Source organism: Echeneis naucrates, chromosome 23, assembly GCF_900963305.1.
Source record: "Echeneis naucrates chromosome 23, fEcheNa1.1, whole genome shotgun sequence".
NCBI lineage: Eukaryota > Metazoa > Chordata > Actinopteri > Carangiformes > Echeneidae > Echeneis > Echeneis naucrates.
Genome location: NC_042533.1, coordinates 2,646,282 through 2,673,283, shown reverse-complemented (window position 1 = coordinate 2,673,283; position 27,002 = coordinate 2,646,282). Strand labels below are relative to the sequence as shown.

Genomic DNA, 27,002 nt, shown 5'->3' with positions numbered 1-27,002 from the left:
CATAATAGACCATGTGAGAAAAACACAAACGCCCTAACACATTTAGCAAACACTCCTCTCGACTCAGAACATTTCCCTTCAATTACGGCACTTGATTTTTAGAATGGCTTTTTTTGCAAGCAGGAGTTTTCGCCAGGAGTTCTCTAGTTTCCCTCAAGTGCCTAATTTCTGGTATCCGAGCCTTTGTGAGCGCGGCGGGGCCGGTGAGTCCGACAATAAGCATCCACACCTAGGGTCAAGGTCGAGGGGCCGGCTCTCCACAGAGGTCGGCCGGGTCAGAGTTCTCCTGTGAGTGCTGGCACCCGTGAATGGGAGCGATTGGGCAGGTTTGTTCAGACAGTAATCAAGCAGGATAAAGAACCTGCAGCTGGCCTCACAATTCTGCAGCAAGGTTATAGCTGATGGGGAGCTTTTGTGTTGCTACAGGAGTATGGACTCTAGTGTGTGTGTGTGTGTGTTTGTTTATAAAGCACAATCTTATATTGACACTGTAAGAGCATTTTTGCGCAGTCTTGTATTGTTTGCTGGTCTTCAAGATGCAATAATCAATACGTCTATTCAAATGTGAAAACACTGACGGGGGTGCTCGTCGTCATGAACTTGTGCAGTTATCACCCAGATTGATTGGTCTCCTTGGATTTTGATAGGTTCATGGGGAGTCTCATTGTTTAGCTGTCTGGCTGTACTGTATTGTTTTGTTGTTGTTGGTGTTTTGGTTTGCTTTGGTTAGCATTAAACAGCAGACAGACAGACAGACAGAAAAATGAAACGTATCTTTGCAGCAGGTTGTCAGGTTTTAGTCTTTTTGTTTTTTTTTTTCATCCAACATACAAACTAATGAAAAATGTAATTTATCTTTAAGATTTTGATAAGTTTCTTTGTTTGTGGGTAAGTTTTTATGTCTCTGTTCTGCTGCAAGAAAATTTTGAGCGTCCACGTTTACAGTCAACACGCCTCTGGAGACAGAAAACAATCTGCTGATCATGCAGCCAGAGTGATTTTTGATTTTTACGTTTTTCAGATAAAGTTAGCGGATGAAGTTTTATTTTCATTTGATCAATCTTAACCTTTTTGTCTTCACTGGATAATAAATTTCTGTACCTTGGTGTCATACCTGGGGCTTTGTGGTTCAGTTTAATGAATCAAGTTTTGGCTGAAGTGAAGTTAGACGATTGGAAATGAAAACGTCGTGTTGTGTGTCTGTGATGTTCTTACAGTGTTTGTGTTTATGGGTGTGGTGTGTTTACAGAGTGCTTTCCAGTACAATCTTAAATTTTTCGCCAGGGCTCTTTTGTTTAGTCGTTTGTGAGTCCCTGCGCATGCACGCAATGTTTCCTTGATTGTGTGCATGTATGTGTGTATGTGTGCGTACTGGCTACCTCTCGTGCAGACACTCGTGACCGTGGCTCCTCATTAGGCTTTGAAAAGGACTAACTGGTCATAATTGTCTGTTTTTTGGTCCAATGCTGAGTGCTCACCAAATGATTCCCAAAATAGAGAACCCAGCCCACTAACCCCCCCCCCACACACACACACACGTGCACCCGCACACCCGCACACATCATGGGTATCACTTCCTGTACTCTGTCAGCCGTCATGTTGCCACATTGCTCATGTTTGGAGTCACAGACAAAATGTTTCTGATTTATGTCTCTCATCCTTCCACCTTTAAATGAAACACTGCTTTCGAAGGGTTGAGGTGTGTCATGTTTTTCATGAGCTGCCATCTTTTTTATTTTAGTAATGACCGCCCCCCCCCCCAAAAAAAAACAAACAAACAAACATCTTTGTTGATCATCATTCATTGTTTATTTAAATGAATTAAATGAAAACTCAGAGGGTGAAAATTATTACATTCTTCTATCAAGTTAACTTCATGTTCAAGGTCATATTGTAATAATGAGCTTAACTTGTCGTTTAACGCCCACTTGCATGTGGATTTTATTGGTTTTCCTGCTTTTCCCCCCACTCAGCTGAGCCTGAACAGACTGTAAGTGAACTGGAGTCTCATATCTGTGGTTTCCTTTGTGCTGCCACAGAGCAGCAGCTTAGCGTCTGCTCACCAGTGACTGCGCGTGGTGTCAGGGACTCTGTGGGTGTCTGACAGATGTGGAACACCTGTCGGCCTCGGAGCCAGCCTCCCTTTGGCCCCGCCCACTGTCACCAGTGCCTTATCTTACCACCATCTACCTGCGTGCAGAGACCGAGTCGAAATGTTTTCAGAAAAAAAATACGGCCTCCTAAATAAACAAGAAACACCAGCAGCTTCAAAGGGAGATGGAGCTTAAAGTGATAGTGTGAGTGTGTTTGTGAGTGTGTGTGTGTGTGTGTGCGCCTTTATGTAACCCCTGTTTACTCAGCCTTTGGTCTGGAATACCTCTATGTATTTACCATCAGTCCAGAATGACTGGGCAAACAAACAGCTCGCCTATTGATGAGCAGCAGCGTGGAATATGCCCGCTGCATTCATGAGGCAGAGAAAAGGAAGCGGTGGAGGGAGAGAGAGCAAAGTAAATCTGTCAAAGAGTCTATTATACGGCGTCCAAACAGAGAGCGCCCTCCACAATGGCCTTATTAATGGCACAATGTCGAGGAGCGGCAGGGAAATAATAGTAGATGATTTTGCTTTGTGAGGTTATCTGGAGATCTGGTATTGCAATGCAGCAGATGATTTGGACTTATATCAGTGTGGATCTGCGGTAGGAGCTGATTAGTCGTATGCCCTTGTGTGTGTGTGTGTGTGTGGAAAGTGTAAGTTGTGGTTTGTGGTGAGTCCGGTGGCGTGCAGCCAGAAAGTGGAGTGTGGCCGCTACGTGTGTCTTTGTTTGTTTTCCTACCAAAGCTTTACCCCCCCCCCTCCATACACACACACACACACACACACACACACACACACACACACACACACACACACACACAGCAACGACAGAATCCAAATATTGTTACCTTCTTTAGCATTAGAGGGTCCAAACTCAACCATGAATATTGTTGTGCGTTGTGATTACTTAAACGAACCATGTGGCCAAACCAACACTGAGCTTTTCTAGAAGTTTGTTCAGGTTTAGCAGATACAAGCACTCTGCGAAGGTTCGGTGAAGGTCGTAGTTAAGACCAAACCTTGAACGTGAATCACAGTCTCTTGAATTCAAACTATAACCGCTTCACCCTTCTCTGAGAAAGAGCATGAACAGCTGATGAGTCTACTGTTTTTCATGTTCATGTTCATCAGATAAGATTTCCATCTTTTACCTCAGCAAAGCGCTCGACAACTGCTGTGTAACGCAGGTCGCCTCCGTTTCTCTGAGCACTCCACGTTGAAGCAGTTCATTTGCCGGATCATCACATATTTAAGAGCTTAAACACAAAACATCCCATAAACCCATTTCTCACCAGCTCTGCCGTGGCAGTTAGAGATCAGTTTGGACCTCAACTGCTCTCAATTTGTGTTCTTAATCTAATCACATATTTCGGGGCCGTCTATGTGGGGCATGTTGCACTCTGACATTCTCCGGCTGATAAAAAGGGGGTCACCTACTCTCTGCTGCTGAATGTGATCTTTGTTAAAGGAATTATGGGACACTTTATACAGTGTTGGTGATGAGCAGAAACAAAAGTCTGGGATTAAGCGGGAAAGAGAGCAGCAAACATGTTAAAGGCACAATAGACCCCTGTGTGTGTTGAAGAGTGTGACACTGTCCAGTAAGTTAGCTTACACCAGTGAGATGAATGCAGGAAGATGTCACTCTTTAATATTCATAATTACTGCAGATAATTAAGTCTGTTGATGTTATGTTGAGGAAAAGAAGCGGTTTTTGGTTTTGTCTTAAAAAAATCTAAACCATTCAAAAGTGATGTGGTATCTTAATACAAGCAGCATACAAGAACTTGGAATTCTTTTCCATTTTTGTGTTGATAAAGATATTTCAACACTTTAGAAGATAAAAAAGTAAAGTTTTTTGGATTCTCTCAGTGTCTCCAAACAATGAGATAGCACTGAACTGCTAATGTGGAGTTTATCGCTCTGTGAACGTCATCATCACCACGACCACTAGATGTCACCTAACAAAACGTAACCGCAGGTCATAGTAAACTGCTGACCCGCGACCTGAAGGCCGCGGCGCAACGCCGATATGAATCTGACCAGATCTTTGATGCCAGCTCGCACCGTCTGATGTGATGCAACAGAGAGGCAGTTCAGCTTTGAGCTGCAGGAGGAAATAATAATAAATCATACACAGATGAGTACCAATCGTTGTCAGGCGAGCAGCCAGGAGTGTTTTTCATCTGTCAGCTGCGGACGTTGAAATTGATGTCCAAGTGTGTGTTAAATGAGTTGTGACCCGCGGCTGTTTGCAGCCTGAAGGCCTGTGCACGAGCAGTGACTGCCAGAGAAAAGGAACAAAACAGAAAAACAAACGCCTGTGAAAGAGTGAACCTCCCTGCTCATCATCATCATGGCCCCATTCTTCCTCTCTCAATTGCTACTGAATCGCCTCGGTCTCATTACAGATTATGGCCTCTGCAGAGTGACTCTCCCCTTTCTCTCGCCTTTCTCCACACAGTCCCTCTCTTGATTAACATTTTCTGCTAGGCTTCACACCAAAAGCACAACCTGTGCGCTTTAAAGGCAGGGTGGAAAAAAAGCCATCAAGCGCTGGAGTGGAATCAGATAAGGCTATCAGGCAGGAGGCTTTACTGCCTTGGCTTTGTCCCGCTCCTCCACCCGCCCCCTCGCTTCCTCTCACTCCACTGCACCTTTTGTCCGGGCTGATTCCCTGACGGAGCTCCCCTCAGCCAGGGACCCCCCGACTTCCCCCAGCACCGCTGCACTTTGGTGCAGTGCAGCAAACAACACGCAAAAGGCTCCGGGCTGATGTTGAGGTGGAAGTCAAAGTCACACGTCACTATTTTTCTCCACGCTTTTTCATTTATTCTTCTAAACAGCCAACATCACAACCCGCAAGAAACTATATGATTGATCCCATATTACTGAAACATACACAACCTGAAACCATCTAACACAGACTGTTTATCATAGTTTTATCATGCGATATTGGGTAAACCACAGCTGTGAAAGAAGCAAAGCCAAAGAGTCCAGCGTGAAAACATTTAAATGATCGGACTTGATTGAAAAATCTATTATTTTCTACACAACATCTCCTACACTAACACAACACATGCACTAAATGTCATTGCCTTCAAAATGGCCCTTTAGGTTCTGTGACCCAGTGGGAGTGTCCCCCCAGCAGCCGGGTTATATCTGTTCACTTTTTTGATTTGCACCAAACTTGGTGGACAGATTGATCTTGTATCTGTCAAGAACTCACTTTTTTTGAGGCAGATCCAAATCGTTTACCAGGAATTTGATTTTGCTCCTCTGAAATCTGGTGTATGTAGTTTTGACAGTAGCCTTAGGGTAGATTTTATGGAGTTGAGGGTGATTATTCTATTAAATTGGGTACAATCTGTGCTGCACTGACCATTTTTATAACCCGTCTGTTTAGAGTGCGTGTGATTGTGGGAAATTTAGTGGAGGTAAAATACAAGGCTCATGAGGTGATGAATTTCATAACTTCACCACAGCCTCAACTGGATGGTTCTCATAAATGAGTAGGAGCAGAAGGAACCCTTTTTTTTTTTTTTCCAGATATGTTGGTGTCACCTCAGGTCAACAGCTAACGCTCCCCCAGATGATCGCTGAATGTTGAACCTCAGCTGGCCTGCTGGACGAGATGCTGATTCACTTTAACAGCTTGACCGGTGCACTGTGTGAATGTGTGGCGTCTTTTGAAGAAACGGGGGATTTTTTTAAATCTCCGCCTGGCCTCATGTGGGCTGAGCAGCGGCCGCATGTGTGACTCCAGATCCTCGTCCCTGCAGCCTCCTTCTAATCGCGGATATTTGCAAACAGATGCGCGAAGCCGTTCTGCGGGTTTTTTTGATCAATCAAGCTTTAACAAGTCAAGTTGACTAGATACGAATGTAACGTTTTGCATGTGAAAGGACGAAGCTGCGGAAGGCCTGGTTTTGATTAGGCCTAAGCTAATAAATGGCAGATTCAAACAGCCGCTCTGCTATTGCGGAGAAACCCCAGAGGTCCAGGGGTTTAAGTCCAGACTGATATCGACTCTGTTGCTCCTCTTTCTTCTCCGAACCCATGAATAGATCCATTATTCAGCAGACTCATTCTCATCTCCTAAATTGAAGTGGCAGCAGCCTTAAAAGCCCCCTTTGCGCCCCCCCAATCCTTTCCAAATCTCTCTCCCTCCCAAATCTGCCTCCTGAAATGTTCGTGGGTGTGGTTAGTGTCTGTTTGCGCCCTCATGTGAGCATCATTTTAAGATGTGCGACTTCAGCTGTGATCACGGTGAAGTCAGGGCCGTTGTTTTCATCACAAACATCAGTGAAGAGTTTATTTTGAGAAGAGACTTTAGGGATTAGGTGACTAGATATTTTTAATCTTAAAGAAGCAGCTCCTTGCATGAGTCAAAGTTTTCATAGATGTACAACAAGCAATTGTTTTTGAGAAATTTGTTTGCTGATCAATTAAATTTTCAGCCTGTGAAATATTAGAAAACATTGAAGAGAGGGAGCCCAGATGTCTTGTTCTCTCTAACTAATCATTTAAAATCCAAAGACATTCAGTTTTCTATCACGCAAAACAACAAAAGAAGTAAATCCAGTAGTTTGAAAGGTTGGAAACAGTTATGAAATCTACAAATCTTGCAGTAGTTTGTAGTTTGTTTCAGGTTCTGTGTGTGTCGGCTTCTTCAGCACCTTCTCAATTTCACTTTATATATATATATATATATATTTAAAGGTCCAGGCAGCCAAGCGTCACTCTCTCATCCCCCCATCCATCCCAGATCAAGGCCAACTGGACGCCCTGTGAACCGCTCGCCCTGTTTTGTCCCCCGCTCTGACCCCAGTGCAACCAGAGGAGAGAAATATTGCTCTAATCCAGCCTGCACACACAGAGCAGCCTAATGTTGTTACTCGGGCTGGAAATCGCTGTCGTACATGCTCTAAAATATAATGAACAGAACAAGTCACCGTCTTACAGGCTGAACTTTTGCTCTTGTGCAGCCAGAAACGACTGTGAATTCAGATTCGACAAACTCTGAACTTTGTCTTTGTTTTCTGCTCTTTCCAGTCGAATTTTTGGCAAAGTATTGCATTTTCAGTCGGGAGAAGCTGGATGAGTACAAAAGGGCTTTTGAAGCAGTAAGTGGAAATGGATTTAAAGCTTTTATATTCAGATCTTCTCTTTCACTGTCAAAGTGTTTTTTTTCTCCAACAATATCAATGACTTTGAGAGGCCTGTGACTAATTATTATTTCATGGATGAATCTCGCATTTATTCTCGATTTCATTGAACCGACTTTTTCAATAAGTTTCTGAAGAATGACGATGATGATGATGATGATGATGATGATGATGAAGGCCTCTCCTTGTAGGAGGACAGTGATGATGACGGCTACATCTCCTGCCTTCAGGTTCTACTTGCTCTTAAAAACGTTATCCCTCCTGAGCTGCTGTCTGATGAGGAGGAGATCTACGTCTACAGGGTAAGTCTGTTCTCTCTCTCACACACACACACACACACACACACACACACACACACACACAGGTCACAGTGCTGATTATCAAACCCTTTCAGATCCTGGAGATGGTGGACTTCAGAGTGACAGATGGGCTTGTGGACCTGAGGCTCTTTGCTGTGATTGCGAGCTTGGCGCAGAAAATAGCCACCATGGAGTAAGTGGCCGTTGGCAGACACACTCCTCACTCTCCAGTGAAGCTGGAAGAGGAGTCACTGACCTCCCATAAATAAGAACAAGTGTGTGTACGCAAGTTTGTTCCAGCGATTCTGTCGCCGTGTGTGGGGCCGTCTTTGATTCTCCTCTGCTTGTGTCTTCAAAGGTTTTATAGCAAGTCAGAGAGGCCACACTTACTACTTCAGATGCAATAATAAAATAATCCACGTGTTGGCAGGAACGTTTTGAACAAAGATGCCCAGTATTCTCTGGTTTTAGCGTCTCAAAGGCTTTTCGTTGCGTTTCATTGATCACTAATAAAAATAACAGCCCCCGATTGAACCGTCGCTCTGACTTGAACTCGTCCGCAGCATCCCTGTGTCTCTACATTATGCCCCATATGCTGCAGATTCCCACACACAGCGTTTTATTTATTTATTTTTTTCCTGCCCTGGGGTTTATAGCTTCCTGCAGACAGGAGTGTGTGGAGCCAAGCCTACTCCGAAGGTCCCCGAGGGTCAAGGCCTGCCCCCAAAGCCCTCACCCCGGAGTGAGAGCTCCCTCTCAGCGAGGACAGGGCCAGGGTCACGGGTCCTCTGATTTACGGCCAGCCCTTTGTGTTGTGTGTTAGAGGAAGCCTGTAGACTGGCTGCCGTGCTGGCACTGAAAGACCAGGGTGTCTGCTCTGTATAGAGGCAATTATAGTAATGATAATGAATGTCCATATTAAACCGCCTTTCACAAAACTCCCTTCTGCAATTTAAATAATAAGTGGAGAGGAGATCAGCGTTCATAATGCTGCCTCCTAAACAAGGAGAAAAACAATAGCATCCTTCTGTCATCTCATCCCAACTGAACTAAATTGATCCTCTTACCTGGTTCAGTTAATCCTGTTGTCACTAATCCAAGCTTAGAAATGAGCTGCAACAGTAGTTACACAATCAGGCCTCCGGCTTTGAAACCCGAGGAGGTGCACTCCCACATTTTTACAGTATTTATTCCAGTTTTACCTTGCATTAATTGCCCCCTGTCCCCTGCCAACCCCCCCGCCATCCCATTTTACTTTCTTTTCTCTTCAACTTTAATGTCACGTCTCTCATCTCTCCGGCCCTCTCGCTGTCTCCCTCTCAGCCCCCTGTGCTCTGCTGTTTTGGCCCATGACTCAGCCCATCTGTCCCTGTGCAGCATTGTGCTCCCTGACAAGTCCACCTCACACAGCGCCACATTCCCTCAGGGCAAGTCACATGACCTGCCAAGAAGTGCATTGCCACACAGGATTCCCAGACAGCATCAGTGGAGCCGTCGCAGTCGTCGTCACTGTCGCTCTCATCCCTTGTTTCTTGTTTGGATGTTTAAGCGTGCACAGAGGGGTTTTTGCTGTAGGTCTCCTCTTTCCTGGAAACTCACTGCACCAAATGAGTCAGTGAGCGACACAATGCCAACGTTTGGGGGAGACGTGAGACGGCAGAACCCAAATTCGCCACCCGCCACATAAAACTGTCTGAGGATGCCTCATATGCAGCGTATCCAGAGCGCGCTCAAAAATATACCAAAACAAGTCTCGATTCTGTCAAATCAAACTAGGTCAGGGTGTTTGCACCCCCTGCCTCACTGTATACCAGCTCCCCCAACGAGGGGACCGCCAAAATTTTGGGCATTACGTAAGCGAGAAGTCTGCTGTGTTGGCCACAGCAGGGTGCCAGAGGAGGGCCGACAAAAGAAAATGGGTTAGGCTGCTATTATCCTCCCCGCAGTTCATCGGCGGTCCCCCAGCCCCTCGTTTACGCTAGCCATTATCTCTCCAGTGTCCTCAGAGCACCAGCATTTGGACTCTTTTACTGCAAACCAAGTGCAATTAATGATCATTAGCTGCCCTGTCTCGCTTCATCCCCATCATGCTCCGGCCTGCACTGTGGTTGGCAGACGAGGGCCAACCACGGCGCTGCGAGCACTCAGGCGTGCGTTGCACTCGATGGCCTAGCGCTTGGCCATTCTCCGCTCTAACGGGCCTTTGAGGGCTCGGTGAGGAGGGGCTCATTAACACCGGGCCCTCGTTAGAGAGGGGACGACCGTCGCTGTGCCACACGCTGGACAGGAGAGGTCTGTCCCAACACAAATAGTTGTGTCTCTCTCTAATTATCCAAGTGGACCTAGATTTTGTTGGTCTGTGAGTGGTCACATTGCACCAGAGTGTGCCCTGGTTGCTGATTCCCCTCCCTAACTCCAGCTCCCCGACACCCCCCCCCCCTTCCCTGCCACACACCCAGTGTCCCAAAAGCAGAGCAGTTTTTATCCGTTACATTGGCGGGATGTCCCCGTGTAGCCACGCATTGTTTGGCGGCTAGGCCGCTGTGAGCAACCACAATGGGCTCAGAACACTTTACCGTCACATCTCCGCAAACACAACATCACATGGGACGGACCCGCCAAAAATCACCCGCCACGACCACCAAACTGTCCTCACGCCACCAACACTCCCGTTTTTTTCAAAGATCTTGCACAAATGAAACCGATTTTATATTTTTATTTTGTGTATTATGATTCAAAACAACTGTGAGCCACAAACATGCTGTGGCTTTACACTCTGGGCTTACAAACATCATTAGCATCAGCATTAAACTGACAGTGTGGAGCCTGATGAAGATGTAAAGAGTTACCCAACAGCAGCAATGCATTGTGGGAAACGAAGAGCACATTCTAGGCCCAGTCATGATATTTAAACCCATGCTGCTTGATTTAACATCTCCCTTTCAAGCCCTCCAGCTGATGCAGAACACAAAACGCAGCGTTCAGAAGTGATTGCTGTATGTTTGCTGTTGTCTTTCAGTGAGTTCATGCGGTCACTCATCAGCAGCATGGACTTCCGCTCTCTGGAAGTGAAGCTCTTCAAAGCGAAGGTAATGTCAAGCGTTGTCTTACATTCAAGCCAAAGCTCTGCCTCCTTATACAGTGAAACCTTTCACACCACATGTCTATGCTCTTTAATTTCCATGCTACATCAGATTAACTCTCACATTAGCCACATTCATCCCACAAACACAACCTTTGCCTCTCTTTCATGGCTCCGCCGGTATAATTATAATGAAATAAATACTGGTAAACACTTTGAAGAGCAATTCCAAAGCATGCTTTGTAAAGCTAGCTTCTTTTTTTTTTTTTATGAGAGGCTCTCAGCCCTCATGCATAGAAATGAGGTAAGCAAGCCAGAAAGAGAAAGAGAGGGGTGCTTTTCCCTTTTCATAGATTAGCACGGCCCTAATCTCATTAAAGTGCCCAGCAGTGAACATGCCGTCCACTCCGCCCAGCCCTGTAATCAGCCTGAGACACACGGCTCATCTTAGATGGACCGGGACCGGCCTACCAGCTGGCCGCTCACGAGCATTCACACAGGGAAGTACTGAGCCGCTGAAAGGCAGCAGGAACATGAAAGCCTGTGGCCGTGGGTGTGGAAACTGAGCCCCTGGCCAGGTAGAGGAGGCTGTGTAATTATAGAGCTGTTAGGGATAGGGTTGTTAACTGGAGATGTTGGTGGGGGGGTGAGGGGTGGACTAATTGCCACAGGGATTACCCCCCTCCCCCTACTGCACCAACAATTATTGACTGCATCAACTGTGCAAACAGGTGCACTCAAACGAGAGTAGAAAAAGGCTGCGGTAATATGAGGCTGCCCTAAAGAGCAAAACACACAAAAACACACTGACACCTGAAGCATACACTCACACACACTCTGGACTGGGCTGAGAACAAGTCCGAAGCCGGTTCTTCTTCTTCTAAACATCCACTGTTTTTTACTTGCGGCAGCAACTGTTCCTGTTCCTGCTGGAGGAGCAGCGAGGGGATGCAGGAGCGCAGCAGGGATTCATCAGCGCAGAGCAGCTGCTTCTGGAGCTGAAGGCCGGAGGGATCCACCTGGAGCAAGAGGCGGCCGTCAGACTGGAGCTCCAGCGCATCCCTCCTCTGGATCTGCTAGACTTCCTGGCCTACCTGCCCCTGTTCATGCTCATTCACAAGTCAGTCATCTCCAACCCTTTCAATGACTCCAGCAGCTCCGTCACTGCTCAGTCTTCCCCATGAGGCTCAGGTTTCACCGTCACCCCCACCACACTCATCACTGCTGCATTTAACAGGGAAGCACGGTTTTGGGGGGAGTGAGTTGGGCTCCGTAGTAAATGTTGACGTTCATATCAGCCAAGTCCGAGATACCATGAATTTCTGTCACCAGCAATTTTTCCCACGCAAGTCAACAAGCCAGAACAGAAATCAGGGTGATTATGTGGAGCAATCACTGAAAACATGTTCAAAAAATACAGCGATAACTGTTTTGTGTATTTGCACGACACAAATTTTCCACACTAACAAAAAAGTGTACAATAATTTCAGGGCAAATATTAAATCAGCTATACTGCACAACATTGTTGTTATGATCAGTAATATAAGTTGGATAAATCGAGATTATTTTGATGATAACCTGGAGGTATTAAAAGCCGACTTCTTTGAGATTATCCCAAATGTAGGACCATCAGTATTAGATATTACGCAGACTTGTGTTGTGTTTGGTATGTTTGTGCGACTTGTTATATCATTGAGCTGTAAAGTGCTGTCTATGGTCCTGAAACGTCCTGCAGCTCTGCATGTGTTCGTGTTTCACTGCAGAGCCACTGAAAATCTGTGCGATAACTTTAGAAAGTTGCTATGATTTGCTGATGCAGCACCTCTATCTATTATATCTGTTGTTGTTATTGTTGTTGTTTTTTTTTAGGAAAATTCAGCCTATAGTCAACACTGATGAATGATATTCAATAAGATATTCTTCTAATATAGTTGGAGGTATTGTTTTGCCCCGGCTTGGCCAATTAGATATGGCCGTGCTCTCCTGTGGTTCATACGCACTTGACAGGCCGCCGCAGAGAAAAACATAATGAGCTCTGACGGGCAGCAAACCAGCGCTGTTGGATCAGGGCAGCATATGTAGTCATCTCTAGCTCTGCGGGCTAAAATGGCTGTATTACCTGATCCTGATGTTGATAAAAACACTTTGAACCTGCTTTGGTAACAAACAGATGATTATCAGCGTCCCTCTCCTGTCTTCCTTATCTTGGCACTGTGTAATTAAAACATGCCAGAAACCTGACGGGGCAGTTTTATAATCTGGTGCCAAAAAGTCTGCAAATGAATCTATATGTGGTTTTATTACTGTTTTTAAATGATCTCTGGGGGTTAAAGTCACCAAAGGCCTGTAAATGACCCTGATAGTTGACTTTGGGGTCGACAGCACATACACAACACAAATGCTGATATTAAATATTGTCAGAATAACTTATAATAATAGTTTTGGCCAGGTAGGAATAAACTGACAAAAAGCCAGTTTTGTCTCTTGTGTAAAACTTGTTGACAGTACATGTTGACGTGTGGGTGTGCGGTGTGTGTGGAGGCCGGGGGTGTTTTGTATGTTTTTTTTTTTTTTTCTTGTTTGACATTGTTAAACAAGTTTTTTTTGTTTGTTTGTTTGTTTGTTTTCTACAGGACACAGCTTGTTACATTTTACCCCTCACATCACTTCTAAACTAAAACTTATGAGTGTTAAATGTTGGTAACTTTTCATAGAAAAGAGAAAAGTATGAGTTAAACCTTTAAGCCGTTTTTAAGGATTGTCAGTGTTCCAGCAGTTTGGAGGCTTTTCTTTGTAAGTGTCTGGTAGATTGTAACTTTAATTAAAAAAAAAAAAAACAACAACAACACTTCTTTACTATCACGCAGTTTCACTAATAACTCCCTGATTCTGGTTATTCTCATTACATTTTTGTTGATTATATGAAAGAGGAGACAGTAATGGTGAAAGTCAGAGTTCAATAATAATATGTTTGAAGATGTTTCCTTTCCTACCACCAGGTTTTATACATTCCTGTAAATCAAAGTGGAGTTTCAACACTGTTCAGCCCCCCTGCTGCTCCTTTAACCCTCCTTTGAGAACAACATAAGGTTTGCGCACATTTTGCACAATGGACCTTTAAAACGGCGCCTCATTCTTTCAGAACATTAAATATCGAATTATTTCTCATCAGAAATAAATTTCGCAGATTCCTTTTTTTTTTTTTGCATCCTTCATAACTTTGCTTAATAAAAGCACGGAGGGCTTTTTCTGATCCCTCCCAGGTGGTGATGGTGGTGTGCTGGGCGGCGTGCTGCCGTCAGGAGGCACACGACTTCAGCCAGCTCAGCTCAGCTCCGTGACTCCACTCGACCACCACACAAACCCCATTCACTCATTACAGCAGACACGCGTCCGGTTGCAGCCTCTGCCGTTCCTGTCAAACTCACTTTTTGGGAAACAAAAGCCCAACCTCAGAATCAACCAACCTCAAAAGTGTAGTCCTGCCGCTGGCATTCCCTCCTCCTGCTCATTTAAAGGTCAGGGTTCGGGTTTTTTAAACAACAAGTGTCCCCTCAAACCCGGAACGATGATTCAAAACAAAGCCAAGCCATTAACTCTGACGCTTTCTCCAGCTTTTGTTGGGTGCTCATTAAATATATTTTTCTATAAAAAAAAAGTTCACACATCGATTAAAGAATCAAAGTAATTCGTCTTTGGGACGTTATCGCTACTTTTACTGTTGTTTGTTGTTTGTTTTGTTTTTTTTACTTTATGTTCCACCTCTTCTCTTAAATGAATCAAACATCTTGTCAGCATTTTGTGTGATGTAGCAGGTGAAAATTTCACCCTTGCGTGCACAGAAATTTGCAGCGAGTCGTTCATTTCGTGCCAGCAGATGTTCCGATTGTTCTCTGCACGACTGTGATATCGTTTGTGTCCGCTTCACGAAGTGAAAGAAGGCAGGAGAAATTTGGACATTAAGGAATTTGATGAGGGATTGGTGGCTAAAAGCTTTCGAGGGGGACACCCCATGTGGAGCGTGCGTAAAAGTGGGTTTTCTTTTTTCCTTTCTGTCCCTCCTGTGCAGTATGAATCTTTACCCCCCCCCCCCACTCCCCCCCAAAAAAGAAAAGAAAAGACATGGAAGGAAATTCAGTAGCAAATCATTTTATTCTTGGACTAGAGTGTAGAAAATATGGTTATAAGACTTTATTTTCTGTTTATGTGAAGACGATATAGAGCTGGCAGTGTAAAGAGACAATGCATGGCCATTGCGCTCTGTTTGGACAATAGCTGCATAAGTTTTGATCACTGTGAACTTCATGACATAATGCAAGAACATGGTTTTGCTATTAAATAAGACACGTTGGTGCTAAAATAAAAACGTCGGAGTGTCAAACTCCATCTGGAAACCTCGTGAACAGAAGAGCCAGAGAATAATAGACTACACGTCTACGTAGGCAGGAGGTATAGAAGCAACTTCGCAAATATATAGACAAAATATATACAAAAGGATGTGTACAAAACATCTATAAATCTCTTACATACAAAAATATCTTAATATATTTAAAAAAAAGCGTTTGATATAGAATTTAATAGAATAAATCCGCGACTTGGAAGCATTTAAAGGTCTGAGAGGTTTACCGAAGGGTTGGTGTTCTGTGATTGGAACTAGCATAGTTGAAGAGCGACGTATTAAATAATGTTTTTTTTTTTATGTGTTGCTGAGGAACATTAATTCACTTTAGCATCTTTTTTGTTTGTTTGTTTGTTTGTTTGTTTTCATGGGCGAATGCACAGAAGCTTGGATTCCCACGCTGTCAGGAGACCCGTCTTCCTTTAATCCTTTGGCGCTGATCTCTGGCCTGATTCCCCCACCCACCCTCCATCATCATCATCATCACCACCACCACCACCACCCACCCAAGTTTTCAGGACGTTTAGGCCGTTTCTGTCTGTCTGTCTGTCTGTGTGTCTTTCTCTCTGGGAGGACGCAGGACCAAAACGCGTGTACAGTGCATCTTGTTCTGCTCCGGGACCATCCCGAGCGCACCACAGCAGGAACTTCAGTTGATCCGTATTTCTGTGGGGAGAAGAAGAAGAAGAAGGAGGTTAAGCGGCTGCTGATGGCCTTTAACGTGACTGCATGGCTGTCTGTGTCAGACACTGAGTGCCGTCTTACATCATTCAGACGCTCAGAACCAGTTGGCGAAGTCCAGCAGTTCTTGCTCCTCCGGACTGAGGGGGTCGTAGGAACCCTCGTCGGATGAGTAGGAGGACACCGGGGAACCCGCCATGGAGTTCATGTCCGCGGAGTATCCCTGGGACATGGTGGGGGACAGGACGCCGGACTGAAACGCCGCGCTGACCGCGTCGTGCTCGTCCAGCAGCTGCTGCAGGGCGCGGATGTACTCCACGGCGGAGCGCAGCGTCTCCACCTTGCTCATCTTCTTGTTGGCGGCTCCGTTGGGGACGTGCTCCCGCAGCGTGGCGAAGCCGTTGTTGACCAGCTTCACCCGGTTGCGCTCCCTCTCGTTCCTGCGCGCCACGGCGTGCGGCTGCTGCTGCGGGAGAGTGTAGCCGAAACCCGCAAAGTTCAGCCTCCGCTTGCACCGCAGCAGCTCCGGGGAGGAGGAGCGCTGCCTCTTGGGCTGCTTGGACGCCGACTTCCCGCTGCCCTCCGAGGAGCTGCTGCCGCCGGGGCTCAGATGGATGCTCTGCGCCGCCGCGGAGAAGAAACAAGCCGGCGGCATGAGCTGCTGCTGGCTGATGTTAATTTCCATCTTGGTCGTGAGGTCCATCCCCAGCGTGGTTAAAGACCAGAAAAAGAAAAGAAAAAAAAAAAAAAAAAAAAAAAAAAACAACACAAACTTATAAAGAAATCACCAAAGTGTCGAGGCGGTGCGTCACGCTCGTGCCGTTCACGTGGTGCTGGCGCACTGGCTTCAGTCGGGGCAGTCCGCTGGGCTGCTGCCTCGCGCGCTCCTCAAAGCTGCTCTGAGTCCTCGTGGAAGGACGCCACTGCTTTTCAACGCGTTTGGACTGAGGGCTGGCCACGCCCCCCGGTCGCGTGGATCCACCTTGGGCTCCTGCGCCGGTGCCGGTGCATTGCGCGCGCCGGACGCGTGCCACTTGAAGCACTAAACAAACAAGTCAGTGGGGATTTTTTTTTTTTTTTCCCCGTCCTCCTTTCTATCTATCAGAGCGTCAGAAGGTGTGAAGCACAACAGAGCAGCAGAAGGACTCTGAATGAGAATCCGAATTTCCTGCTTTGTTCATGTGTTACCATTAAACAATAAAAAAAAAAAAAAAAAGGTTCAGCTTTCAGTCCAAATGATGAAGTCTCACAGAGGAGAGGAAGGACTCTGATGGAAACTGGATCATAACCACAACAGATCTGAGTGGCTCATGTTTTTGTGGCTCATCCTGTTTCTGAGCTGTGTGGCAGAAAATAAAGGTGGTAGCTGATGAAGTGATAACGGTGAACACTCGGCCCTGCTCCTCTCCTGCTGGACTCGGCGTGTGAATCAGCTGCTCCATTTATTATTGTCAACGTTACAGACGCGTCTGAATGCCGCTCGTTTGAGGGAGCATTGTGCGCCAAAGGCCGAATTTTCCACTTTGATTAGAGCAGATCATCGGCCCCGCACAGGCGGAACGGAGGAGAGCAGATCTGCAGAGGGGCCCAGAGAAGCTGCTTGGAGGACGCTTTGTGTTTGATTGGATACACTCGATATGGTTACAGTCGCGTGGACGCGCTGCGCTCAGTCTGATTATTGTCGCTCTGAAAAGTGGAGAATATTAAAACACGTCTTTCAGCGCGGAACAAATCCAGGACCAAACTGTAACACCCCTCTGTTTTATATCAATGTGTGTGTGTGTGTGTGTGTGTGTGTGTGTGTGTGTGTGTGTGAGAGAGAGAGAGAGAGAGAGAAAGCGCGTGCTCGTGGTAAGTGCATCAACCCACAGACTGGGGAAAAAAATGAAAACCAAAAACTGAAAAGATTTTTTTTTGCACAATCGATTCAACTCTATCTGGTTTCTGCCTCTTATTGTACGTGTGCAATAACCCCCCCCCAAAAAAAAAAAAAAAAAAAAAACAACAACAACAACACAGATATTAGCTTTTAATTTTTCTCTACATCATTATTTATTTTTTTGTTGTTTTGTTTGTTGGTTGTGCGCAATTTTCCATTTTCTGCGAATGTATGACATTCTTCTCTCAGTGTTTGCCTCCACACGCGTGCATATATATATGTGTGTGTGTGTGTGTGTGTGTGTGTGTGTGTGTGTATGTTTGTGTGTGAGTGTGAGACATGACCCCCTCTTTCTCTTTATTTACGCGCGCCTGTGCACGCGCAGCTTGAAGAGGGGATTGTAATAAATTGTACAATTTTTCTGCGTTGGCAGTGTCATTCAGAATCAGGTCTGCCCCCCCCCCCCCCCCCCCCCCCCCCACACACACACACACACACACACACACATCCCTCTGCAGCCCTGTCCCCCACCAATACTTTCTTTTCTTTTCTTTCCCTCCACCCTTCTTACCCCCTCCACCCCCGTTTTTTTTTTTTTTTTTTTTTTGGGCCTAGCAAGAGAGTTTAGAAAAGAACCGTGGGTTCTATTCAGCCTCCCCCTGCACCCCCTCTCCATCGCCAGGCTTTCTGAAACCTATCCATGCCCTGTCAGTGTGCTTCCAGAGTCCAATTAGCGCTCTGTGAGGACTTTCCCTGTCCCTTCCTGAGCTGCTGCTGCTGGGCTTCCAGAGGCTGGGAGGGCGCTCACTTTACTGGAGGGGCTTTCCAGTCATAGCTGGGTGTAATAATTAAAATGACATCTGGGTGCCCCAGTCCCCATTTAACCACTTGCTGTATTTTATCTTTTCTTCAGTGAGAGATCTTTGTATGAGAGACAATAAAACAAAAACTCATAAGCACTCCCGATAATCTGTGTGTGTGGTGGGAGGAATTATCTTTCAATTTGTTTGTCATTAAAAAACTATTTTCCTTGTTGCTTCTGCAGGTGCACCAGCATTAGTGGAAAAATGTTTGTATCTGACTTTTAAAGCAACTTTTCTCATTTTTACGAACAAGCAAAATACACAAGTTGTTCATTGGAGTGCAGCAGATACAAATGGTGTAAGAAGGAAACTGTCGTTGCCATATTTTTTTTTTATAGGTGAATGTATGAGAATTACATACATGGTCAACACATATGAGGAGACATTCAGAAACTTGTCCCGAAGTGACAGTACAATCAGCCTTTTCATGACCAACTTTAACCCCATCACACCGAAATAAAGCGTGTAGATATAAGAGGAGGATGAGAAGAAGGATGATTGAAAAAAAAAAAAAAAACTAAATCTAGCCGGCACAGTTTCAATGATAGGTGTTTTTTCTGTCATGGATTGTGCCCCCTCTGTGGTATTTGTGTAAACCCTTATTTCCATTGTGCGTTTTTCTCAAGCATGAAATGTTGTGATATGGCAGCGCCCTCTGGAGGACTATGGCGGGTGAACTATACAGATGTTTTTTTCTGTTATGAAAGCATAAATTTGCCATAAAGCATAAAGGAAGAAAACACATTTTTATTCAACTGTGTACAAGTCTGATTTGTACTTTTTTATTTAATATTTCTAAGACTATGATATGGCCGGAACAATGTGCGCTAAAATATAAATATATACACGAGTGAAACTAATAAGGTTCGCCAAAATGCTTCTTGACTCTACTGAGCTTCCGTAGGGTGTGGTCACGTGGCTTTGTTTACAAAATTGAGATTTGAGCTAGCAGCTACACGCCCGTCGTTGCAATCTGATACTTGCAGCTTTTAAAGTAGCGTTTAAATACATATTTAATAGATACGTTAGGTTAATTGTATTTATTTGTTTTACTATTCGCTTATTTTTTTCAAGCTAACTTGAAGCTAACGTGCCATTCTCGACTTTGGAGAGCTAACGGTAGCTAAGCTAGCTGTCGCCACACCAGCGGGAAAGTTAGCCAAATGTTCAGGGAGACTTCGAGGCTTTGTGTTGTTGTTTTATGGGGTTTAAATTAGACCAAAGGTTGCATCTATGCGGTCTTTAAACTATATCCAACGTGTTAGTTTGGATTTCACCGGGACTCTGTTTCCTCATGCGATCTGCTTGGGCGACGCAGACAACGACTCGGTAATGAAGCCAAAACCTCACTTATTTTAGTTTTTATTTGTTTTTACACAACTTAGGAATCGACCAATTTGTGGGCAACGATGGAAAGAAAGATGACGATTGTGTGCAAGACTTGAATTGTTTAAAACTGGTCAAAAATGCATGAACTCTGGTAGGAAAACATTATTCTAAAATATTTGTTTTCGCCTTCTTTTAAATACAACTGAAGAAACATTAAGATGGGAAGTCAGCACCTCATGTATTGCCTTCTTCAGTATGTAAGAAGTCCAAATAAATCCTTTTTCAGGTTATTATTATTACAGGTGACAAAATGGAGTAAACAAAATATCTTTCTACATTTATTTTAAATCTAAATTTAACAAATTTAACGAGATTTTGTTAAATTCCTTAAAATCCTAAATTCCTACTCCTTTTTGAACATGCTAAGTTTATACTGCTTTGCTTTTATTGTGTTTGAAAGAAAGTCTTCATTCATTTATTGTAGTTGAACGAGCTGGTTGTAGGAGACACCAGTGGAAAGCTGCTTGTGTATAAGAACGATGACTCCAAACCCTGGATCACCAGGACCTGTGTGGGAATGGTGAGTGCAGGAGCAAATCCCTGTCCTACAAGTGTGTGAGTTGGTTTCTCTCATTAACATTAATGTGTGTTTGTTGTTTTTTGTTTTTTGTTTTTTTTTTTGTAGCTCACATGTGTTGCAGTTGGAGACGTCTGCAACAAAGGAAAGGTAAGGAGATGAATTCAGAAACAATTGTCTGTGCCATGTTGAGAAAAATGTGTTATGTTCCCAACATTGTGTGTTTCCTGTCTGTCAGAATTTGGTGGTAGGTGTCGGTGCAGAGGGCTGGTTTCACCTCTTTGATCTGACAGCCGCCGCTGCAAGCAAAGCAGACTCATCCAGTCAGCATGAATTCCTGGCCTCTGATGACCAGAGGCCTTTTTTCACCCAACACATTCCTGCCAACACCAAAGTCCTCCTTATCAGTGACATCGGTAAATGTTTGGCTCCGTGGTTGCACGTGTGCGTCCTGTGTGTTGTGCTTTTTGAGTCTAATGGCTGTATGTGGCCACAGATGGCGACGGACGCTGTGAGCTGGTGGTGGGATACACAGACCGGGTGGTGAGAGCTTTCCGTTGGGAGGAGCCGTCTGACGGTTCAGATCTTGGATCTGGTCAGCTGGTTCTGCTCAAGAAGTGGCTCCTGGAGGGACAGGTGTGTCTGTCGGACCCTCACCGTTAGCATTAGAGAGATCAGAGATGTTCATTTAAACAAATCTCAGTGATTAATACATTTTGATTTGCTTTCTTTTGGAATTATGTTAGGTATATTATTTGCCCTATGCTCATTAAACCAGTTGAAGCTCCGGCGTGTAACAACGTTGGCTGTGTTGCAGGTGGACAGTCTGTCAGTGAATCCAGGTCCAGAGGGTCTTCCAGAGCTGATGGTGTCTCAGCCAGGCTGTGGCTATGCTATCCTCCTCTGCTCGTGGACACAACAAGACTCCTCTGGCTCTGGAGACGAGGGCCCCGCCACCCCCGGGAGGTAAACGCTCATAAATAATGTCTCTGTTGATTAGAGTTTGATTGGATGCATTAACTATAAGCGTTGACTTCTCTTCGCACAGCGAGGGGCCCTCAAGAGACGTGGTTCTCCATCTGACCACAGGACGGATACATAACAAGAATGTTTCCACTCACCTCATTGGCAGCATTAGCAAAGGTACCAAACAGTTAGCTGTTGTTTTTTCAATATACACCACGTTTTATATGAGTAACTGGGAAGTCATAACATCTAAAAAAAAATAAAAATGGAAAAAATCCTAATCCAGACAGAGATACATTTTAATCAGTGGTCTCTCTTTGACATCAGGTTCAAAGGAGGAATCCTCTAAGTGTGGACTTTTTGCTCTCTGCACTTTAGATGGTGAGTCATTGAACTTTTAAAATTTTCATCCTTTTTGACGAGAATGTATCTTGTTAATAGAATAATTCTAATAAGAGTAGTTTTATTTCTGTTGTTTGAGTTCAAACACACTTAATTTGGCTAGTTTAAACTTAACATCTGCTATAAAAGCAGAATCTCATGTCGAGCGTCATTAGTGTTCTGAAAGCAACAGACATTGATATGTGTTTAGTCGATTTCTTGAGATGTTGCTGTATCCATCAGTTTACTGTTAACTTAGGAAGATATGCCTAAACCTTTGTCTAGACTACAAATACTGTTCAATATCATGATGCTGATGATAAAAAGGTGCATTAACATTAGAGGAAAGTCTTTTTGCGCTGAGGTGGTTTTTCTGTTTTCAATCTGAAAAGGCGTTTTAATAGAGCTTGTGTCTTATGCTGCGTATCTTTATTTTATTTTCATGAACTTGAATGGAACCAGAACTAAACATAACAAGCTGTGATGTTTTTCTTATTCTGGACTAGATATTAAAGTATCCTTATCAATGTTGATAGTCTCACTGTTAGTAAGAAGATGTCAAGATGACACTTAAGGTTGATTTCACATTTAAATCATCAGTGTGTACTGAATCTCTTTTTTTTTTGTTTTGTTTTGTTTTGTAGCAGCTCCAAACTTACAGCCTATGTTCATTTTGAATAGTCAGCACTGTTCGTTAGCGTTGCTCTCACACCTGTTTCTGCCTTCGCATTTAAAGGAACCTTGAAGTTGATGGACAGCTCAGAGCAGCTGCTGTGGTCAGTGCAGGTGGATCATCAGCTCTTTGCCCTGCAGAAGCTCGACGTCACTGTGAGTTATTGTTACTATGAAGATATCAGGATTATCTGGAGTCTGTACTTATCAATAGGCCATGTACTTGACAATTAATTATTGAATTTGTTGTGAAAGTTACATTTTCTGACAGTTAGCTAATTGGTTAATTGGCTCAAGTGGAATTGAATTGACCACTGACACCAGATGTGTGTGTGTTTGTTGGCTTCCAGGGTGACGGCCGAGAGGAAGTGGTTGCTTGTGCCTGGGACGGTCAGACGTACATCATTGACCACAATCGGACAGTAGTGCGTTTCCAATTTGATGAGAACGTCAATGCTTTCTGTGCCGGTGAGACGCCTCGTGCTCCCCCATCTTCCTTTATATTGGATGTGATTTGCATATTTTGTGCATATTTGCCTTTTTGTGGCTCAAGCTTTGTTCAAATTATGGATCATTCCTTTATTGTTTAGATTCAGGTATGATTCACCGAGCACAAATAAGGCTGTAGAGAAGTTTGAAAATGACAAAAAAAAAAGAAGAGAGGAGCGAGTGGATGAGTTTCAAAAACAAAACAGAGAGATAAAACATTATTTTTCATCTTTTCCTGCCCAATCATTTCCCTCTGCAGTCAATTTTCAGAGCCCTGTTACCTTTCATGAAATGCAGGTGCCTCATGATGCCAGTAGGTGGAAACATTGAGCTGCAATTTGAGACAGACTCTTTGCTCTTCCTGGTCCTTTTTTGCTCTGTTGTTTTCGAATCTGTCTGCAGGGTTTGAACAGGCCAGTTTATCCAAGAGAGCTAATGTGACATGTGGGGTAGTAAGTGGATTAAAGAGATAAGAGACCTTGAACTGCCCAATTCCTCTGAGATGTTTTTTTTTTTTTTTTTTTTTTTTTTTTTGTATATGAAAACAGTCCACCCCCCCCTTTCTGCTCTTTGCCTGCTCTGTGCAATCATTAAAACAGATTAGATTGGTTTCTCTGTTTGTGTGGAAGCTGGATTTAGCACATACACACATTAGTAACCAGGCAGCAGAGGATGGCCGATCTGCGATTTACATACCAAGCTAGATCACAGACGTTTCTGCTACACATTCAGTAAAAGCTGTGTGTAACATAGTCTGAAGTGCCGGAGTCAAAAGCAACTGGAGCTCTTTTAGGTTTTAGACCTCCCATCCCTCGTCAGGCAGATGAGAGGTGACAGATCTTCTTGATCTTAAGAGGTTGATTATACCTCCACCTTCACACAACTATGACATGGATGACTGATAACCTACATATACACGTGTCAAACACATAATTAGATGTATTATTTATGTTTTTATCTGTGTGTTTGTAGGTCAGTATACATGTAAGGAGGGTAAAAATAGCCCCTGCCTCGTGTATGTCAGCTTCAATAACAAGATCCACATCTACTGGAAGGTGGAGCTGGAGCGGATGGAGTCCACCAACCTGCTGCGGGTCCTGGAGGAGAAACCTGCATTTAAAGACCATCTGAAGGAGCTGGGACTGGGTGAGTCCACCAGCCACACTGAGTCAAACATCATGAAGCTCTAACCCTCTAAAGCCGTTTTCATTGTGATCTTATTTCACTTTTTTTATTTTTATTTTTTTTTATTACTTTTTCAGCAAAAATGTTGAATTAGCCACTGCACTCTCTGTTTCCTTCAGCTGCGCAGTAGCAGCTCACAAAGAAACAACATAACATTTTGCTGTTCCACTTTACTCAGTTTCTCACTTCATATATAAGCAGTATTAGTGTCCGTTTATTACATTGCGCATTACGCCTCATAAACAAACACTGTTTTCTGAATGACAAATCAAACATTTATTTTTTTCATCTAAAAATGAAATAAATGAAACTTTCAAAAAGCTTTCAAAAGTACACAAACCCAAAGCAAGTCAGCAAACTGAAGTATTTTTAGAGAATCTTTAATCAACTGAGGATGCTGCTCTTTGATGCTTTGCTTTTTATCTGTTATTCCCCTCTCAAGGGAAAAATTGTACCTCAGCAGTCCAGGAACTTTCCAAGCACAATGTTGAGTCAATAACCTGGGTTAATGATTGTAAGTGTGCACAATAGTTATTTATTTCCTGTTAATTTCCTTTAATGTTTTTCATGGTAGAACATTGACCTTGTCTCTGTCCTAATGTGTTTTGAGACTTTATGCTATAAAATGCTTTTTGCACGAGAGGGAAAAGTTGATTAAATTAAAACCTAGCTTGTGCTTTTTGGTCTGGATGGATGACCAGCAAATCAACCACTTCATGCCGGAAAAGCACTGTGAAATTAGTGAAAACCTATTTAGTTGGAAAAAAAACATATGAGGACCCATAAACACTTGATCAGCCATATTTGCTGGAGCATTATGCCTGCAGAAGAAAATACAAAAGTTACAGCAGATTTTTGATATTCCAATTTTATTATTATTATTTTTAAACCTGTTGGTGTGCAGCTTCCTGCTGCCTATGTTAATAATTCAACCTCCGGGCTTATTGTGTTTCTTGCGACTATGATTTCACAGACGTGTTACCCAACCCACTGTGGAAACTGTCTGCTGTAGCAGCCTAGGGACAAGGAAAGAGGAGACAAATAGCGGTGTAAATATGTGAGATGTAGAGTATGGGGGTGAGGATATTTGTTTTTGTCTGCTAATTATCTACAAGTTAGGAAACAAAAATGCTCGAGTTTCATTAGAACACACACAAACGGCAAACAAAAGTAAAAAAGGAAACATAGAAGGACAGAGGAAATGGAAAACTCTACTGTAGGTGCTGTCTGCGTTTGCCTCATCCTGACCTCAGCAGCAGCTCTCAGCCTCTTCCTGCTGTTCATTCACCATAATAGTCGCCCTTTAGTCAGAGGGTGATTATAAACAGCCGTCAGATCTCCATCACGACAGTAGAAGGTTTCTAAATATAAACAGCCCCTCCTGTACGTGATTGAGGTTCAATGATCAGCTAGTTTCGGCTTGAGGAATCAGCATGTTTTAATCAAAGACAGTGTTGAACACTGCCAGGTAAGCTATATTTTGTTAACCCAGAGGTAAAAGGTCTTGTAGGCTATATTTGTGCCTACAGAAGTAAATGCATCCATAGCCAGGGGACTATTCAGCAAGGACACAGTATACTTTGATCTAACGTCATTAATTTGCAGCTGCTTCATAGTTAATGTTTTCAGTCTAATTCATTACCCAGCCAACATCCTTTCTGGATGCATTGTTGCCCCTCATAATATTAAAGTTGCTTCAAGTTTTGGGTGAGTGTGTATCTTTGTGCTGAAAACATTTTCTGCTTTATAAAACTTGAAAGGTTTTATTCATTCCTTGAGACCCAAGTTGTTCACACCAGTGCTAACTAGCTAGGCAGCTGATCTTCATCTTTCTTGCCTTTGCCGGCACTCTGCTGCATTTCTTGGCACTTTATGACCAATTTTCAATGAGCGTGAACACATTGGCAGCAAATGTTTGTCACGTCATCTGTGTGCATTAGTGTCCAACAGAATGTGGACCCACATAGTTGCAAATTTTTACACTTGACACGCAAAGTATAGCTCAGGCTGAAAAAGTGGTGTGAGTTCTCAGATGTTTGGTGAAGGCTTGTACAAATTTAAACTCTTGCATGGGAGGAAATTTGAAGTTCATCCTGGGGGCACCATGAACAGCTGTACCAGATTTCATCCTCCTGGCAAAGCATGAGATTTTGATCCCTAGAGCAGATAGAAGAAGAAGATTGCTCACCTGACAATTACAGATGGACTTTTAGTTTGGAGAAAGTCATAAGATTTACCTGGTCACAAAGTGAGCATCTCATGTCAGTGATGATTCACACATTTGTGTTTTCCTCTACAGATGCAGAGGACACGGCAGCAGTGAGGGCACTGGTGGCAAATATCCTTTATAAGGATTCACAGACATAACATGGCGACACGTCAACACTCTGCCATCTCTGTTTTCCTGCCTGACTGTAAATACTGTTAATAAACACTGACTGTCCATCTCCCATGCTGCAGCGCTTGTTATTTGCATTCCCTGCAGATAGATGTGTCAGGTTCAGGTTTCTGATCCGTTCACAGCCGGCAGTAATCACACATGTACACACTGTCTCTGTCATTGGTATTCTGCCTGCCTGCGTTGCTTTTCACAAGGCTGCGAGTGGATGAAAAGAGCTGACAGTGTGCTGGAGGAACACTACTGTTTAACCTGCTGTTTTCCCTGGTGGATGTGCAAATTTTTTTGAGCAGCAGAAGCATTATTCTGCTGTCAGCAAGCGCTGACAAACTAATGAAAGGACTTCTCCCATTGGCGCCTTTTTCCTTCTTGTCCTGTGCAGCCTCTTCCCAGCGTATCTAGTGCATCATCTTGGAGATAAAAGTGCTAAAGATATTGCATAATGTAACATTTGTTACATAATCAGGTTTGCCTGGCAGCAAGACGGCAGTATTGTTTGTCAGTCGGGCAGCAAAGTCCCTGCAGGGCATGACGTT

The 27,002-nt window shown here is 44.0% G+C and overlaps 3 protein-coding genes across 4 annotated transcripts in view; 2 read left to right on the top strand and 1 right to left on the bottom strand.

Moving 5' to 3' along the window:
* Positions 1 to 12,463, top strand: part of LOC115037189 (uncharacterized) — a 30,530-nt gene extending 18,067 nt beyond the window's left edge. Inside the window, exons 10-14 of the mRNA XM_029495689.1 lie at positions 7,154 to 7,224; positions 7,458 to 7,568; positions 7,661 to 7,758; positions 10,585 to 10,654; positions 11,559 to 12,463. Coding sequence (XP_029351549.1) covers positions 7,154 to 7,224; positions 7,458 to 7,568; positions 7,661 to 7,758; positions 10,585 to 10,654; positions 11,559 to 11,831 — 623 coding nt within the window. The 3' untranslated portion in view covers positions 11,832 to 12,463. The remainder of the gene's footprint in view (positions 1 to 7,153; positions 7,225 to 7,457; positions 7,569 to 7,660; positions 7,759 to 10,584; positions 10,655 to 11,558) is intronic.
* A 3,101-nt stretch (positions 12,464 to 15,564) lies between these two features.
* Positions 15,565 to 16,430, bottom strand: ascl1a (achaete-scute family bHLH transcription factor 1a). Its single transcript, XM_029495508.1, has 2 exons — positions 15,812 to 16,430; positions 15,565 to 15,712 (listed from the first exon to the last, which is right to left on the bottom strand). Exon 1 carries the CDS (start codon positions 16,428 to 16,430, stop codon positions 15,825 to 15,827), a length of 606 nt encoding a protein of 201 aa, XP_029351368.1. The 3' UTR covers positions 15,565 to 15,712; positions 15,812 to 15,824.
* A 2,965-nt stretch (positions 16,431 to 19,395) lies between these two features.
* On the top strand, positions 19,396 to 26,520 carry itfg2 (integrin alpha FG-GAP repeat containing 2). Of its 2 annotated transcripts, XM_029495603.1 has the most exons (13): positions 19,396 to 19,798; positions 20,283 to 20,378; positions 20,484 to 20,525; positions 20,614 to 20,791; positions 20,872 to 21,011; positions 21,193 to 21,341; positions 21,424 to 21,518; positions 21,669 to 21,722; positions 22,459 to 22,550; positions 22,745 to 22,862; positions 23,856 to 24,029; positions 24,511 to 24,582; positions 26,368 to 26,520. In XM_029495603.1, exons 1-13 carry the CDS (start codon positions 19,703 to 19,705, stop codon positions 26,433 to 26,435), a joined length of 1,374 nt encoding a protein of 457 aa, XP_029351463.1. In that variant the 5' UTR covers positions 19,396 to 19,702; the 3' UTR covers positions 26,436 to 26,520. The 2 variants fall into 2 exon arrangements, with proteins under 2 accessions (XP_029351463.1, XP_029351464.1); XM_029495604.1 differs by lacking the exon at positions 24,511 to 24,582.
* Positions 26,521 to 27,002: the final 482 nt, after the last annotated feature.